At 45.1% G+C, this 16340-nt stretch overlaps 1 protein-coding gene across 1 annotated transcript in view; it reads left to right on the plus strand.

The window, feature by feature from the left end:
* Window positions 1-769: 769 nt before the first annotated feature.
* The window catches only part of ANKH (ANKH inorganic pyrophosphate transport regulator), a 142780-nt gene continuing 127209 nt past the window's right edge, over window positions 770-16340 (plus strand). Inside the window, exon 1 of the mRNA XM_032629246.1 lies at window positions 770-1282. Within this exon, the coding sequence (XP_032485137.1) occupies window positions 1187-1282 (96 nt within the window). The 5' untranslated portion in view covers window positions 770-1186. The remainder of the gene's footprint in view (window positions 1283-16340) is intronic.

A 16340-nucleotide genomic window follows, 5' to 3' on the forward strand; every position in this document is an offset into this window, starting at 1 on the left:
CTTTGCTCGGTCTCTCGCGCCCGCCAAAAGCGACGCCTCCATCTCTCCCGGGCCCCCAGCTGTCCAGGTGGGCCCCAAGCAGGTCCTCTCCCGGAGCGGTCTCCTCCTCACGTCCCCGCCTGCCTCGAGGCGGCCACCCGGGGATGGGGTATGGCGCGGTGCCCGCGAGGCGGGCAGTGGGAGCTTCCCAAACCCGCTCCCTCCCGGCCCCAGCGCGCCCCGATCCCTCCTCGCGCATTCGCGCTCACTTCGCCGGCCCTAGCGGCCAGTCTCCCACACGCCCCGGTCGGTCCCCGGACAGCGCGGCGACCCCAGGCCCGAGCCCCGCGGGGCTCGGGCGACAGGGCCCGGCCAGGGAGCCCGGGCTGCCCCGGGGCCTTCGGATCTCTGCGTGCGCCCGCCCCTCAGGCTCCACGCGCGGTGCCCTCGGGCTTCGGGCCACGCGCCGGCCCCGGCCCGCTTCCCCATAAACGTCGCGCCGCCGCCCCTCGGTCGACAAGGGGCACCGCGGCGAGTCCCACCCAGCGCCGCCGGGACGCGGCGGAGGCGGCGGCTCCGCGGCCTGTGCGTGCGCAGCGCCCCCCGCGGCCGCGCCGAGCGCAGGCGGCGGCGGAGGGAAAGAGGGAAGGAGGGCGCCGCCCGCCCGGCCCGGCCCCTTCCCCAGCCCGCCGTCCGCCCCCTGGCCGCCGGCGGTGTCCGCGCCTCCGCGCCCGCCCCTGATTTCCTCTGCGCGGCGGCGGCGGCGGCGGCGGCGGCGGCGGCGGCGGCGGCGGCGGCGGCGGCGGCGGCGGCGGCGGCGGCGGCGGCGGCGGCGGCGGCGGCGGCGCCTCCTCGTGCGCGCGGTTATTTATTTCCGGGCCCCAGAGCGCTTATAATGGAGCGGCTGTCAGCGGAACCTTTTGCCGCCGCTGCCGCCGCCGCCGTCCCTCCTCTTTTTTTTCCCGACAGATCTTTGTTGTGTGGGAGGGCAGCAGGGATGGACTTGAGCTTGCGGATCTCCTGCTAGAGCAGCCACGCTCGGAGAGGGCGCCGCAGCCGCGACGAGGAGCCGCCGCCGCCGCCCTGAGACCCGGCCGGTCCCGGCCTCAGTCCGCCCGCGCCCCCGCCCGGCCTGCTCGGCCCGCGCCTCCCGGCAGAGTCTCCTCCCGGCGGCAGATGTGTGTGGGGTCCGCCCACGGCGGGGACTATGGTGAAATTCCCGGCGCTCACGCACTACTGGCCCCTGATCCGGTTCCTGGTGCCCCTGGGCATCACCAACATAGCCATCGACTTCGGGGAGCAGGTAAGCCCCGGCCGCGCCCCGCACCCTGCGCCCTGCTCCCTCTGCCTTGGCCTTAGACGCCCGTGCGGCAGGGGATGGGGACAGAGGAGAGTCACCTGCTCCGAGTCTCTTTTTATCCTGGAACATTTGGCTGGGTTGACAGCTTGTCAATGACTTTCCAGCATTCCATTTCCCCCTCCCCCCAGTTCTTCCGCAGACTTCTCCAGCTCTCCCTGGAAAACGTTAAAAGACCGGAGGGTTTGGAGCTTCACTTACAGAAGGATTTTTAGTGCAGGAGTATTATGTAATTTGTGATTATGTAAACCTCTGGTTTGTAAGTAAATTCTAGTCTCTAATAGCTTGAGTGCTGGGGTTTTTATTTATCCCGAGTCTGTGGTGATGTGATCATGGGGAGAATTTTGTATTAGAAAGTGTCCAAGTTGATTTCCCAGGTACTTTTTTTTTTTTTTTTAAGCTCATGTATGGATTAGAGGCGTCCCATATGTGTCCTGATAAGCCGACCATTGGCCATCTCTAGTTTGGGTTTGTTTTTTTTTTTTTTCCTTTCTTTCCATCTTGCACCACTAAAGAAGGGGAGCACATTTTTGTTTGTTGCCTTCTCATCCTTGTTTCTTCTTCATGTTTTCCCCCATTTCTCTCCATGTGGCGTCATTGCAAATCGAGCGCTGCAGCCTCTCCAGCAGCGGGGCACTGGTACTCCGCACTTTGCCCGTGCGGCCCGTTTTCGCAGGCCTGCGGCGGGATGCAGTTGCATTTTTAAGGCCGGGAAGAGGATTGGGGGAAGAGGGCAGCAGCCTGTCACCTTGATGGGCAGGGGTCGGAACTGGCCCCGGCATGTGATTGAGCAGCTCCTGACGTTGTAGTACTCTTATTTCTTTTCCTTTAAGTCAAGAGACCTCAAAGGATGTTTGTATAGAAAAGGCACCTATCTCGATGTACCTTTAGTTTTCAAAAACCAAACAGTTTTTCGGAAGGGGGTTCATTTGACTCCTTCTTTTGATGAATATCTGCTTGCATTTGTCTCTCTGTGCTCAGAACTTTTGATTGATTGGAACTGTTTAGCTCCCAAATACTTATTACACTGCACATTTTAGATGAGTCAAGTGCTGTGTATTCACTTCAACCTTTTACTGTTTTAAAGCTTATCTAATTGGAGCTGCCCCAAAGGTTGTCAGAAAGCCCAGGCTGCTCACCTGATCGCTTCTCCCTGAAATGTAGCAGCTGTGTGTGTGTGTGTGTGTGTGTGTGTGTGTATGTGTATTATAGGGATAACTGGAAGAAATGAGTATTCTTTGCCATAATTAAATGGCCTGAAACATACCACAGTATTGCCTCACATTTGCCTTGATTTAATGCAAGGTGACATAACTAAGGATTTGATTTGAGTGTAAAGAAAGGGGTCTCCCTGAGGTCACAAAAGGGAAGCTAGACATAAAAGACGACTACACAGGTGGTCTATCCTAGTGGATCTAGTAATTCACACTCATCCTTGAGACGTTGCTAAGCTCCTTGTCATAGGTGACATAAGCAAAGTGCTGGAAGAGTTGTCTTGTTGCACTGAAGCAAGTTTTATCAGTAAGTGTCCTTTGAGGTCCTTATCCCTTAAGCACCAGTGTATTTATGAGCCTACACGCTGCCTGGTGGTAGAGATATTTTATCAGAGTTAGGGGTGGGGAGATGGAGGGAAGAAATTGATATGTTTCCAAAACCTTGCTTTGCCTTCCAGTATCAGATGATAATTTTGCAAAATGGGGCAGGGTGCAAAGAACAGAACTTACTTTTTCTTACTGTTAAACTGGAGGGAAAGAATTGCAATGTGAACTAAAGAGTGACCTGGTCATAGGTGGGTCATGAATAAAAGAACATTTTACCCCAACTGCTTTGAGGCACAATAAAGAGGAGGAACAGTGAACCTATTATATACAAATACGGGTCTACGGTAGACTTCTGAAAGTATGCAGCTCTTAATGTGGAGTCTTGTCATATTCTATGGACAGATGGACACATGTAGGTTTCTACCGTTCTTCTTTCAGAGTGGGCAGGTGTATATTATACCTTGCTATGAGTGAACAGTGATTCACATTTCAGTAATTTACTAATTCTAAAGTAGGTTAGGTGACATGGGAGTCCAAAGGTCAAAACAGTCCCTGGTTCACGGGTGTTCGAGATGTTGAAGAAACCCCAAATTGAAAAATAAAATAGCTCATTAGCTTTTAAGTCTCTAACTTGTCAAGAACAGAAGGATACTGAAATCATTGTAAATGTTCCCTAGATGAGGTTTTTTTTTTTTAATGATAATAAACATCTCAGTTTGTAGTTTCTGTTGGAAATGTGGACAGAACCTTTAAAATGAAAACCCAGCTATAGGCAAGATTCCACTGAAATTTGAATAAGCAGCACATGTGACTGTGTGAAGGCATTACACATTATCTCAGAGCTATTAGTGTCACGTGTGGGGCTGCTGTGAAGAAGCCTGTAACAGCCCGTCCAGGGCCTCCTCATGTTTTCCGTGAATGTTATCCGTTATGTAGAGCTTTCCCTGTAATGTTATAGGCCAGTTAGGAAAGAAACCCAAATATTATGGAATATTTACTCTAATGAAATCTGTCATCACATTTTTCAATTTTGATGGTGGCGGTAATTTGGGGGGTGGAGGCAAGTGTTGAATTCTACACTGAAAAAAGGAAAAAAAAAAAGCTGTATGGAATAAAATGACCTGCTTTTTAATATTAAGCATAGGCACCATGGAAGAAATGAGAATACACCCTTATTGCAGAAACTAAAACAATGTTTGTAGAACCCTTTAGGTGTGTAGAACACTTGATGATAGTTGAGTATATGTGGAATTAGCATTTTATTTCTATTTTTACAGATTGAGAAGCAAAAGTATTCATTGCTTCCATTCATCGAGCACTTAGTATGTGCTTGTAACATCTCAGCACGTGTTATATATGAGGAAAGAATAAGAGGCCTAGGCATGTTAAAGCCCTTGTCCAAGTTCACATAGGCAGTGCAGGCCAGAGCCGGGGCTCCGGCCATATCCTCCTGGCCCTTAGCCACTCTGCTCTCTGCTTGCACACTGAGAGCCACTCCCAGGAGTTCTTAGACATTTAGAAGTAAGTTCTGGCTTTTCGGGTTCCAGCCTTGGCTTAAATGTAATCTTAGCTGTCATAGTTTGAATTTTAAAGACTCAACAGATGTAAGCCAATCATAACGAGGCTTCTCAGAAAAGGGAGATTGTGACCAAGAGGGTCATGTCAGAAGGGCCAAATTATCCAGATAATTAATTAAATCAATGCTGTGTCTTATTTTGGCAAGGTTGGCATAGCCTTTGGTTAAAAGAGAGGAAAAAAGATAAGAAACAACTGACACTTCACAAAATTATTTAGAAATCACTTAGTCTTTATCATTAGAGCAATATAGATTGCTAAAGAAAGATGGAAGATATGAAGATACATTGAAGAAATACAATGTATTTCTTCAGAAGGGTCTGCAAATGTCCATTTGATCTCACCATATTCAAAGGACTGTGATTTCTGTTTAAAATTAAACTTGGTACAAAGTCCCTGAATTCCTTAAAAGCCAAGTTCACCAAATTATATAGAATAAATCAGTGATCTTTTTTTTATAAGGTACCTAATGACACTTAAAATGTTAAGGACAGCTCTTGTGAAGACTTGAAAGAGAAAAAGTTGAAGTTGTTCTCACTTTAGAAGAAATGTGTTCTGCTCAGTGCCAGGCAGTCTACTCTTTGACACTCACGAGATTGAGTTCTTTCAGGTAACCCTGAGTGAATCACTGAATTTGGTTGGGTCCAATATAATAGATCAAAGACCCAAGGGATTTATCTGTGAACGAAGAGTTTTGCATATGGATTGTTGATTACTAGAGTAAGATGTATAATAGGAATGTTTCATGTTTCCCCAGCCCTCCTTTCTAACTTAAGAAACCTAGAGTTAGGCTTCCACAGTATAAGAGGGTTTCAAGTTACTAACATCACAAAATGGGGAAGAAAAAAAGAGAGAGAGAGAGAAGCCCAGGAAAAGTAGCTTAATAAATGTTGTCCTCATCTACTAAGTAGAGAAATGCCCCCCACCTCACCCCCCTTTAAAAAAAGGTCTCCAGGAGGTACAGGAATTTTTTTTTTTTTAAGTGAATGTTGTGCATGGCACTGGCCACTACTGGGCAGGGACTCGTCATCCAAGGTCACTAAGTGATGGAAGAGACCTCCCCAGGCAGAGCTTGCCCTAAGTAATAACAAAAGTGTCCATTGTATGTTCCACTTTCCAAAGTACTTACAGACAGAAAAGTAAATCCCAGGTTAAGTTTCTAAGTAACGGTCGGTGAGAGACTTTTTTCTCCTCCAATCTATTCTATATTAATGGACTAAATCTCAAAACAACATTTATTTTTTTCTAATTATTAAAGTAACATATACCATTTAAAGTTTGGTTATGTATTAAAAAATGGAGGAAAAAAGTAAAAATACCTCTAATTCGACTCTGAAGAAAAAACCCCTTTAATGTTTTGGGTATCTCCTGCCAATTTTTTTTTTTTTTACATAAATGAGGATATACATATGTGTGTGTACATATATATATATATATATATATATATATATATATTTCACAGAACACAGAGGCATTTTTCCCATATCACTTAAAAGTATTTAACTGTGATTTTAAATAGCAGTATAATATGTGATTGCATGAGCATACAGTAATTTCCTTTGCTGTATATTCCCCTGTTGTTTAAATGCTGAGGTTTTTTGTTTGTTTTTTCCAACATAAAGTTTCAGTGAGCATCTCTGTGTAATAAGTAGATAATGTGTTTTCTCTGACTGCCTTGGGCTTTATGCCTAGCATAATTTGATGCCTGTTTCTGCTTCTCATTCATACATAGAAAATGAGGTCACTGGCAGTCCGTATTTAGTCAAGGACACCGTGACCTCCTTAGTCCAACTGATACTCACTTCTCCACTGTGTTTCCCAGTTTTCTTTAGATGTACATCTGTGTTTAAAGTACCTCTCTTTCACTGCACTTAGGTAAGTAGATTATTTCTAGAGCCACAGAGGTATAATTCTGCGGTTTGTTTCTTTACTCATTTATTTATTGAGGTGGTTTGATGACTAGCCTAACTACTACTTTGTCAGAATACGTCTTCCCAAGCATCTCCTTCAAAAGACAATCAGATACTTCTTACGTCAAGACGATATCTAAATCTCTTTCTAGTTATACATCTGATTCTTTAAAAGCAGTTTTAAAAGCGTACCAAGTAATATCGTTTATAGCATCATCTCACTTTTTTGATGTGACAAGCCCAGTTTTATCTTAGTGGCCAGTAATTGGTTCCCATGTCTTTTTGCTCTGAAATAAATAAACCTCTTTAAACTTACACCAGAGTGACTTGGGTCATATCTACATTTAAAAAATTAAATCCAGTGTTTTTTTTTAACACCTATGACTTTATTAGTTGATGTGGCAATGTCATAGAAATATAGAAAACCCTGTTTTATTGCAGAATTATCTAGATATGAGCTACCTCTGTGAGTGCATTTTCTTGATAACTGAAGCTTATCCTTTTTATTTTTTAAAGTTTTTTTTTTTGATGCGGACAATTTTAAAGTCTTTCTTGAATTTGTTACAGTATTGCTTCTGTTTTATATTTTGGTTTTTTGGCCGCGAGGCATGTGGTATCTTAGCTCCCCGACCAGGGATTGAACCCGCACCCCCTGCACTGGAAGGCCAAGTCTTAACCACTGGACCGCCAGGGAAGTCCCTGAAGCTCATCCTTTGAAATGCAAATCACTGGTTTTCTTTTTCTTTTTGTAGTACAAGAAATCTGTATTGCACCTTTCTCTACCATATTAGATAAATACTATATGCAAAACTCAACGAACATTTTTTTGGTGGCGTGTGAATGTTGTACTGGCAGTCAGCTGACAGGATATCCACTGACAGGTGGTGCTCAAAAAACTTAGCAAAGAGTTTGGCACCGACCGATAAAATAAAAATAATAATTAATAAAAATAGCTAATGTTGAATACTTGCTTTTTGATTTTCTGCTTTGGGTCTGCTCTGGGCCCCCCAAACTAAAATCCATTAGAAATCCATGAAAAAATGAAGAATAAATAATTTTGAAGGTCTCCCTTGTGAAAAAAGTGTATACACTTTGTTAAACTAGCTCTCCTGCCCTGCCCTACTTTGGTTTCTGTTCTAGAGAGATTCTAGAGTCAATGTCAGGTAAGTGACCTTTGTATAAGGGAAGTGTTGCCAGATTTGACACAGGCCCTGCTCTCAAATCAGGTCCTATTTGAGAAAACATACATGAAACACTTTTGCAGTCAGAGCATCACAGAGCGAGATGCCTGATTGCACACTGCAGTTTGTGATAACGTACGGCAGGGTACTCAGTACTTGCAGTAGCGCAGTGAGTCTGTGGTCATGGCGATGAACAGTAAACCACATAGAGGCAGTTCTTATCTGGAGGTTGTCACCCCTGCCTCATTCTCTGTAAATTCTCCTGTCCCCAAAGTGGATACCACCCATCTGCGAAGATGAGAATAGAGTCACAGGATAGGGAAATTAGCAGACTTCATATCAAGCCATACAAACCCCAGGTTTGTTTCTGTTTTGTTTTAATTTTTCTGTTTCTGTGGTTTGGGAATCTTTCAGTGGCTATGCCAAAAACGAAGTACCGCTCACCATGCTGAGAACAAATGAGCTTAAAATGACCAAGACTACAGTTAGTCAAGTAAAGACTTACGCATCACAGCTTTCTGGTTCTATATGGCTGCTTCTCCATGCCAAAAATGTTTTCCAAGTCCGCCTTGGCAAGGGAAAGAACTTAGTTATTTGTCAGGGCAAAGGTGGTATTTATTCTCCTAGATAATGAGTTATCAAAAAACAGCCTGGACAGCTGGTCCAGGAATGCCACGTGGTCCCAAGGGACAGATGGACCAGCTTCATTTCTTGTGGGAAGAGTACATTTTGGTCTAAGTTAGCTCACGGGCCCTAGCTGGCTTTTACATTTTTTATGGGTTTTGATATCACAAGATCAGCGAAGCTTTCCACGAGTCTGACACCCAGCACTGTTACAGGGTTGCCTTTCTGTAGATGGGTTTGCCAGTATGAATAGGCATTCTGCTTACTAACGTGGGTCCACATCTCTGTCCCCAACCTCAGGGCGGGGGGAGGGGCTGTGTGTATGGCTCCTTCTTCTCCAGCACAAGGAGGCGAGAGGCACCTCCAAGCCCACGTTCCCAGTGCACTTCCTGTACCTTGTCTGGGCACATCCCACCTGGATGGGGACTGCGGCTGGCCGTGGGGACCTGTGACTTCAGGCTGGGAGGAAGTTAAAAGCAAAAGTGGGACTCCCTGGATAAGAACTTTCAAGGGTGACTAGAAAGGTGAGGCTGAGGCTCCTCAGGACATTCAGTTGGAATTAAATGGCTGAAAAGCTGAATGTTTTTAAAAGCAGATTAGCGAGGCTTTCTAGGGAGAAAGCCGAGGCAAGAATGAGAGAGGGCAAAAGTTGGCTTTGTGGCCGTAATCCTCCCAGGACGTGAGAACTAAAAGTAGCTTATTTTGTGAGAGAGACAGAAAGGATTAGTTTGGGTCAGGAAGCTTTCCGGGTTGTGGTCCAGCAAGAACATTTACATGGTGAAAGCTGGTCACTCCTGGTTGTTCTCTCAACTAAATAATAATGAGTCCACATCAGTAAGCTAGTCAGAATCCCCGCTCAGTTTTTTTAGAAATATAACATTAAGTCTAGAGAAGGTTTTGAGTCCCGGACTGTCGTTTTCTCATGTGCCAGTTGTCTTAGGTGTGGCTGCTTTGTGTTTTCAAAGCTGTCTTCGGGATGATAAGAAGTAGCTATGCTCTTACTGCTGCTCCATAAACAGCCCCGAGATCTGTTGGCCACTGGGTCATGCATTTCAATACAGGGGAATGGTAGTGTGGAGAATCTAAAATAGCAGATTACAAAAAAGAAAAACAAATTGTCTGAGTGCTCTAAATGGTTTGGCAGGAAAGTTAATGCGCTGGGACATGGCGGTCTCCCACGATGTGTGGCCTAAACTTGACATTTTATAAAGACAGACAGCGCAGAGCAGAGTAACAAGTAACCACGCTTCATAAGAAAGAGGTAACTTTCACCTCTTCATGATCCTAGCCAAGACCAGCGCAGAAGCAACTGAAAAGACCCTTGCCACCAGCCCGATCCAAAATAGGAAGTGAAGGGTCTTTTCTCTGCTCTGGACTCACATTCAACTGTGGTTTTTCCTTGGGATGGGTTATGGTTCGCACCCCCTCCCTTTTCCCACGCAGCGTTGCATCACCTGGAGCCCCACCTGAGGTCAGGGCCTACCTCCCCTCCTCCCACACTGAGGCCCACACCTTTACGTGCCAACACCACCTGGGCCTCACACCTATTGGGCTGCTTACCAAACCTGGGCAGTTCCCTGACACTGTTGGTAGTTAGTCCAAGTGTTTACGTCTTCCCCAGATGAACCAGTGTTTCAGCAGCGAGGAGAAAGGAGCTTGGACTGAGTTCCGAAGATCCACTAAAGGGCCTTAAGCAGTCGGTGGCAGCGCGCGTCAGTAGCTGAGCTGCGGAACCACTTTTGTTTTTCTAAAATTCTTATTTACTCTAATTGCTTTTAGGCTTAATATGTCTTCTGTCAGGGGAGGAGGCTGGTGAACCTGTTTTTCTTTCCTTTTTAAAAATCACAGTATCGTTTACCTACAGTGAGGTACACAGATCTTACATGAACAGGTCCATGAGTTCTGACAAATGAAAGATGCACACTGACATAATCCACACACCAGGCAAGATATGGAGGGTTTCCGTCAGCCCAGGAGGTTTCTGGTGCCCCTCCCTCCGAGGCCACAGCTGTTCTGAGTGCTGTGGGAGCCTTTCTTTTTTTTTTTTAGCGGTACGCGGACCTCTCACTGTTGTGGCCTCTCCCGTTGCGGAGCACAGGCTCCGGACACTCAGGCTCAGCGGCCATGGCTCACGGGCCTAGCCGCTCCACGGCATGTGGGATCTTCCCGGACCGGGGCACGAACCCGTGTCCCCTGCATCGGCAGGCGGACTCCCAACCACTGCGCCACCAGGGAAGCCCTGTGGGAGCCTTTTTAATTGCCAAGACAAAGTGACACACATGCCTTTGGTCCCAGATAACTGAGTTCGGCCACTCACCGTTACTACAGTACGTAGCGCTGCTACTCTTTCCTGTTGCAAACTATGGCTCAATGTTGTGGATTTTAGTGGATTTAAGGCAGGTAGAAAATTTGACTTTCTGTGTAAAATAACTTTTCCCCTTATTTTGTACGATTTGGTGTTTTTAATTCTTCAGTTGATATACATCCTTCAGTTATATGGACTGCTGATCATTTTGATTTTCAGACATGCTTAAAAATTAAAGTCTGCTTCACATCGTAAAACGTAAAGCTAGCATCATAAAATGAAATGTGGTACATACATACTATGGGCTATTTATTCAGCCTTAAAAAGGGAATGAAATTTTGATGTATGCTACAACACAGATGAACCTTGAGGACATTATGCTAAGTGAAATAAGCCAGACACAGAAGGACATGCTTTTGTGTATGTGGAAGTATGCTTCCACTTATAGGAGGTACCTTAAGTAGTCTAAGTCATGGAGACAGAAAGTGGAATAGCAGCTACCAGGGTTTACGGTGGGGGAGAAATGGGAGTTATTGGGGTTTTTTTGGTTTTTTTTTTTTTTGCGGTACGCGGGTCTCTCACTGCTGTGGCCTCTCCCATTGCGGAGCACAGGCTCAGCGGCCATGGCTCACGGGCCCAGCCGCTCCGCGGCATGTGGGATCTTCCCGGACCGGGGCACAAACCCGTGTCCCCTGCATCGGCAGGTGGACTCTCAACCACTGCGCCACCAGGGAAGCCCTGAACTGTATACTTTAAATGGGTAAAATGATAAATTTTATGTTATGCATAGTTTATCAACATTTTAAAATTTTTCATTAACTTCATAAGCTACTCAGAAAGCTGGTGGCTTTTGAAGAGGATCTCTCTTTAAAAAAATATTGTTAATTTTATTCTGGTTATAGTCATTGTATAAAGAAGAAAAATAAATTAAAGTATCAAGAAGCAAATGAGGATATATAGCATTATCTCTAGGCCCACGACCTAGAGGTATTGCTATTTATTATTTTAGTGCATGTCCTTCCCATCTCTTTTCTATCCGTGTCTTTTCAAACAAAATTGTAACCTCTTTCCACTTTATATCACAGGCAATTTCCCTCGATTTTAAGTATTCATCTCAAATATGATTAATGGCATTCCTTCACAAGGACACACCGTGATTTACTTAACAATACTCTGTAGCTAGGCGTTCAGTTTTTCCTGTTTCATTCTATTACAAATAGTACTCTGAAACATTTTTGTTCAGAGATCTTTGCTTCTGATTATTTCTTTGGGTTAACACTAGAAATACTTGTGCACGTGCGCACCTTTTCACGCCTTCCACTGTGTGCGACACCACATGGCTGTAGAAAGTTGTCCCAGTTTCCCCTGCAGGCGCCTGTTGAATGTGGCCCCGGCCCCCAGTGGACATTCCCAACCAGGATGCCATTTTACTGTCCAGTGAGTTCTGCCCCCGGAAACTGTGTTCTAGTTCTTTCAAAGCCACATGGTACTGAACTCCTTCAAATGATTTCTTTTATTAAAAGCATTTTTTAAAATGCTGAGACATCAATTCCGTTTTTCATCATGTCATACTTTTAAACTCTTTCAGGACTTTCATTCTTTTCAGTAAGCACATTTTGGACCGAATACGTACTCCACTTGGGACTGGGCAGGAGCACAGGAAGGAAAAGGAGTGAGTGGGTTTTACTCATACATCTGGGGGGATATCTGTCCCTGCAGGTTTCACGGCAGAGAAAAGTGCTTTTTTTTGATGAGTTCAGTGATGCTCAAGAAGTTTGCGTCCCCAAACTTCCTGGGTGAACTCGTGGGAGAGGAGGAAAAAATTAACCAACCTTCCAAGGTGCCAGGTCCTGCCTGAGGCTCCTGGCATGTACGGTAGGGTCGTCACCTTCCCCACTTTAAAGATGAGCAGATTGAACAGCTGTGCCGGGTCGTTCAGTCTCTCTGCAGAGCAGCCAGTCTTCTCTGACCAATAGTTCACGCTTAGGGTCTCAGAGGAGAGTATTTGGAGTTGACTGTTCTAGGGAAATGTGGAGCTAGTGATATTTAGGGGAAATAGAACAGAAAGTGTTCTTCTCTCTTTTCTACCACCCTGCCCCTGGGTTCTTCAGTTTAAACTGGTCTTCTTGCTATTTAGAGCCCTCCTTGGAGAAAAGCAGCAGAGCAAACAGAGAGGGGAAATAGTTCATGCTTATTGAGAGAGGCCCTGAGTCCCTGTGGCTTGTCTGTAGTTTCTAGTAGTGCTGCAAGCTGACTGCAACATGGTTGAGAGGAAGAATGTCCACTCCTGATAGGCCCCCCTGGACTTGACCTCCTCCATCCCTGCACCCACTGGCTCTATGACCTTGAGCAAAGAGCTCGACTTCTGGGGGCTTCAGCTTTCCCAGCTGTTAAACAGGTATAAAGGGTTTCTGTACCTTCTTCTGGAGGGGCAGACCACACAGAGACTAGACACAGAAGAGCTTTGAAAAGTCTGAAGTGCTGCCCCTATGTAAAGCAGTATTACTAAGACTTTGAGCCAGGCATGCTGCCGCTACACCTGTTTATTGTCACTCACCCTTGACTAGAGCTGACTGACTGTTCTTGCTGTGTATTGAATCCGTGACTTGCATTAAGGGGACTTGCTAAGCCAGAGCCAGCTGGGTTAGGGGCGAGCAGGGGCAGAAGCGTGCTGGAGGACAGATGCTGGAAACACTTGGAGTTTACATGTGTGTCAGCAATACTTTTGCTGGGTTTTTTGTTTTGTTTTGTTTTGTTTTTTCCTACTTTGGGGAAAAGATGTTTAAGGCTGGATTTGCTCAGTAGTGGGTTTTTTGTTGTTGTTTTTTTTGATTGTTTGGTCGGTTTTAGTTGAATTACTAGGATTTAGGTAACATGCACTTTTTGAAATGATAGGTTAAATTTCATTTTCTCTTTATCATAGGCTGCTGTTTGACACAAATTTGGGGGAGGGTAGCTACATGTACCACTGGCCCCTTCTCTAATCTAGACATACAAATGGGACCAAGCCTTTTTCAAATTTGTTGACAATTATGGCAGTAACACACCAAGGTGTTTGAAAGAAATTATGGGGGCTGCTTAATGAGCTGAAAGTTGTAACCCTCTTTCTCAGGTGCTTACTATACTGTTTTGGAGTGTTTTCCCTATTAAATGGAGAATAGTTTCATTATTAATGGAGGATATGGAATGCAGGGGGCAAGAGTGTCTTCATGAATGTGTTCATTCAACAGGTGTTTCTTGAACACCTACAGCGTGGCAGGTCCAGTGCTAGTCACTAAAGAGGAACAGGAAAAAGGACTGACTTTTAGCTGTGCAGCGATGAATCTAGAAGGCAAACAGACAGGCAGGCACCTGCCAAAGAATGTGATCAGGTCTGAGATGGGGGAAGAATAGGGTGTTTATCCCAGGATCCTATAACCCATCCTAAGGGTCAGGGAAGCTTTGGTTCCAGCTGAGACCTGAGATCAGATCAAGAGAGTGGCGTATCTGCTATTCTGGAAAGCAAGAGAGTTCCAGGTGGAAAACGGCAGATGCTCACTGTGAGTGGGACAGTACCCCATCAGTCAGGGTAAGGAGTTTGGCCTTGATCATTAGGCCACTGGGGAATGCTGAAGGGTTCTCAGTGGGGGTGTGATGTGCTTGGATTTGCATATCCGAAAGATAACTTTGGTTTCCGTGTGGCTAATGAATTAGAGGGAGGTGAGAGCAGAGGTGGGGAAACCAATTAAGAGGCTCTTGCGGCCACCACCAGCGAGCTGCAGGAGGCCTAGAGTAGGGCTGGGGGCGAGGAGGGAGCACTAAAAGAGAAAAGCTGTCTAGAATCAAATGGACTTGGCCACCGGGAGAGGACGCAGCTGACAGTGATGTTACCCAACTTCAAAAGAGCTGGTTTGGAGTGAGCTGGTGAAGAGAATGAGTTCCATTTCAGTCACGGTAATGCGTTAATAGATCTGGTGAGATGTTTTACATTGCTTGCCTGAGAGAAAATGCACCTTATGCATAACCGTGGGAACAACGAGAAATGCTTAATATCTGGATAGCACTGCTGCTCTGTTTCTCTCTTCTTGCCCTCCTCTCCAAGGGGCCACTGCATTATATTATCCGGAATGGGAGCTTTTTGCATTTTCACCTAAATGCAAATACTATGAATATTCATTTTTCCCTTCAAGCTTTAAAAATGCTTTATTATAATACAGTCAGTGCTCAGCCATTTGCTTTAATGCAATAGTGATTGGAAAATTCAAAATACTTCAGAATATTTGGCATTGGACTACATTAGGACTCTGGGTTAATATTACAGTTTAAACCAGGGCCTGGTGACAGCAGAGATGTCATCTGAAATTAAATTTGATGAGGCTCCTTTGTTTTGCTCCCTCTCTCTGTATATTAAATGTTTACTGTGTAAACAGCAGGGAGTGGACCAACCTTAGAGGGGTTCTTTTTATGGCTTTATGTTTGTGTGTTTGTATTTTGGTGTTGTCTACAGCTTACAGCCTGGTTGTAATTCATAAAAATCATTTAGAATACATTTTGCTGTAGAAATAATATTATAAATTGTGGTTAGGTTTCCAGGCCACTTGACCAAAGTTACATTACCCCTAATGTTATTAAAATATTATCTATTTGCAACAAGCAGCAGTAGAAAACCATGCTGTTAGAATAGTAGTCATTGGAAAAAGCAGTAATGTTGAAAAATACCATTTGTCCTAATTACCTGTATGAACAGTTGGCTTAATAACAGCGTAGGGAAGGTGCTGGCACGTGGGAGGGGAGGAGGTCAGTGCCACAGGCCTTCGAAACTGGGTGGATTTAAAATCCAAATGTCTTCTCCATCCACGTGCCTCATTGGCTGTGACTGTGGTCATTTGAGAACTCATAAATGGGAGTGTCCAACAGTCCTCGGAGGATGAATTGACAAGACTTGGAAGAGAGATGGGTGGATGTGAAACAGAACCCCTGGGGTGGAATTAACAGGTGAGACTGGGCAGATTCTCCTGGGTGGGCTGTGGGAGACGGAAGAACAGGGGAGCCTGAGGCTGGACGCCACTTCAGGCTGCTGTGGGAGCCGCGCTTCCCGCTGGCGTCCCGGACCCAGGACAGCCGGGGAGGCCGGGGTGGTGATGGCGATGGCAAGAGGAAGGTCACGTGCCTTCAGCTATTTCCATGGGAAACCATTGCCTGTAAGCTGATGTCATCTAAAGTCTGTAGTAGTGAGCTGTCCCCTGCTAGTGTGACATGGAAGGCAGTTTTGAATGTTTTCACATGCAAAATAACTCTCATTTCTTTATGGCTAGAGAAAGACTTGTTCTGCTGTTCACAATCTGTAGCTCCCTGGACTTTAAAATTCATGCTCCCCGCCCTGTAATTTATTGTGACCTAATCGTGTCTTAAGTGCCTAGCTAATTTCCAAGGGGCCTGCCACTTCTATATCATGTTTCCTTTTCCCTGATTAGTCCATAAGTGGCATTCAAATTCTAATTTTAAACGTGTTATCACTAAGTTTTCTAGTGTTATTGCTAAGTTTTCTAGTGAGAACAAAATTTTAAAACATCTACCTGTATCTATTGATGTAGGCTTACCTGTGCCCTCATTCCATTGATATCTTGATACCCTCTTGAAAAATAGTCAAAATGCAGCATTTAACAGCAAGAAACCAAGAAGCTACTAGGAAGCTCAGAACTGAGGTGAAAATTTGTGGAAATGAAAATATTTTCTGTAATTGGACCATATCCATATTGTAAAAGGAACACCTCTAAGTAAATAAATAAATAAATATCTTTGTACATTTCTTTCTTTTTTTAAGAATTGGCCAGTATTAATGCAAATACCTTAAATTAAGCAGGTGGAAAACAAACATTTAACCCAGTT

The sequence above is a fragment of the Phocoena sinus genome, chromosome 3 (genome assembly GCF_008692025.1).
Source record: "Phocoena sinus isolate mPhoSin1 chromosome 3, mPhoSin1.pri, whole genome shotgun sequence".
Taxonomy (NCBI): Eukaryota; Metazoa; Chordata; class Mammalia; order Artiodactyla; family Phocoenidae; genus Phocoena; species Phocoena sinus.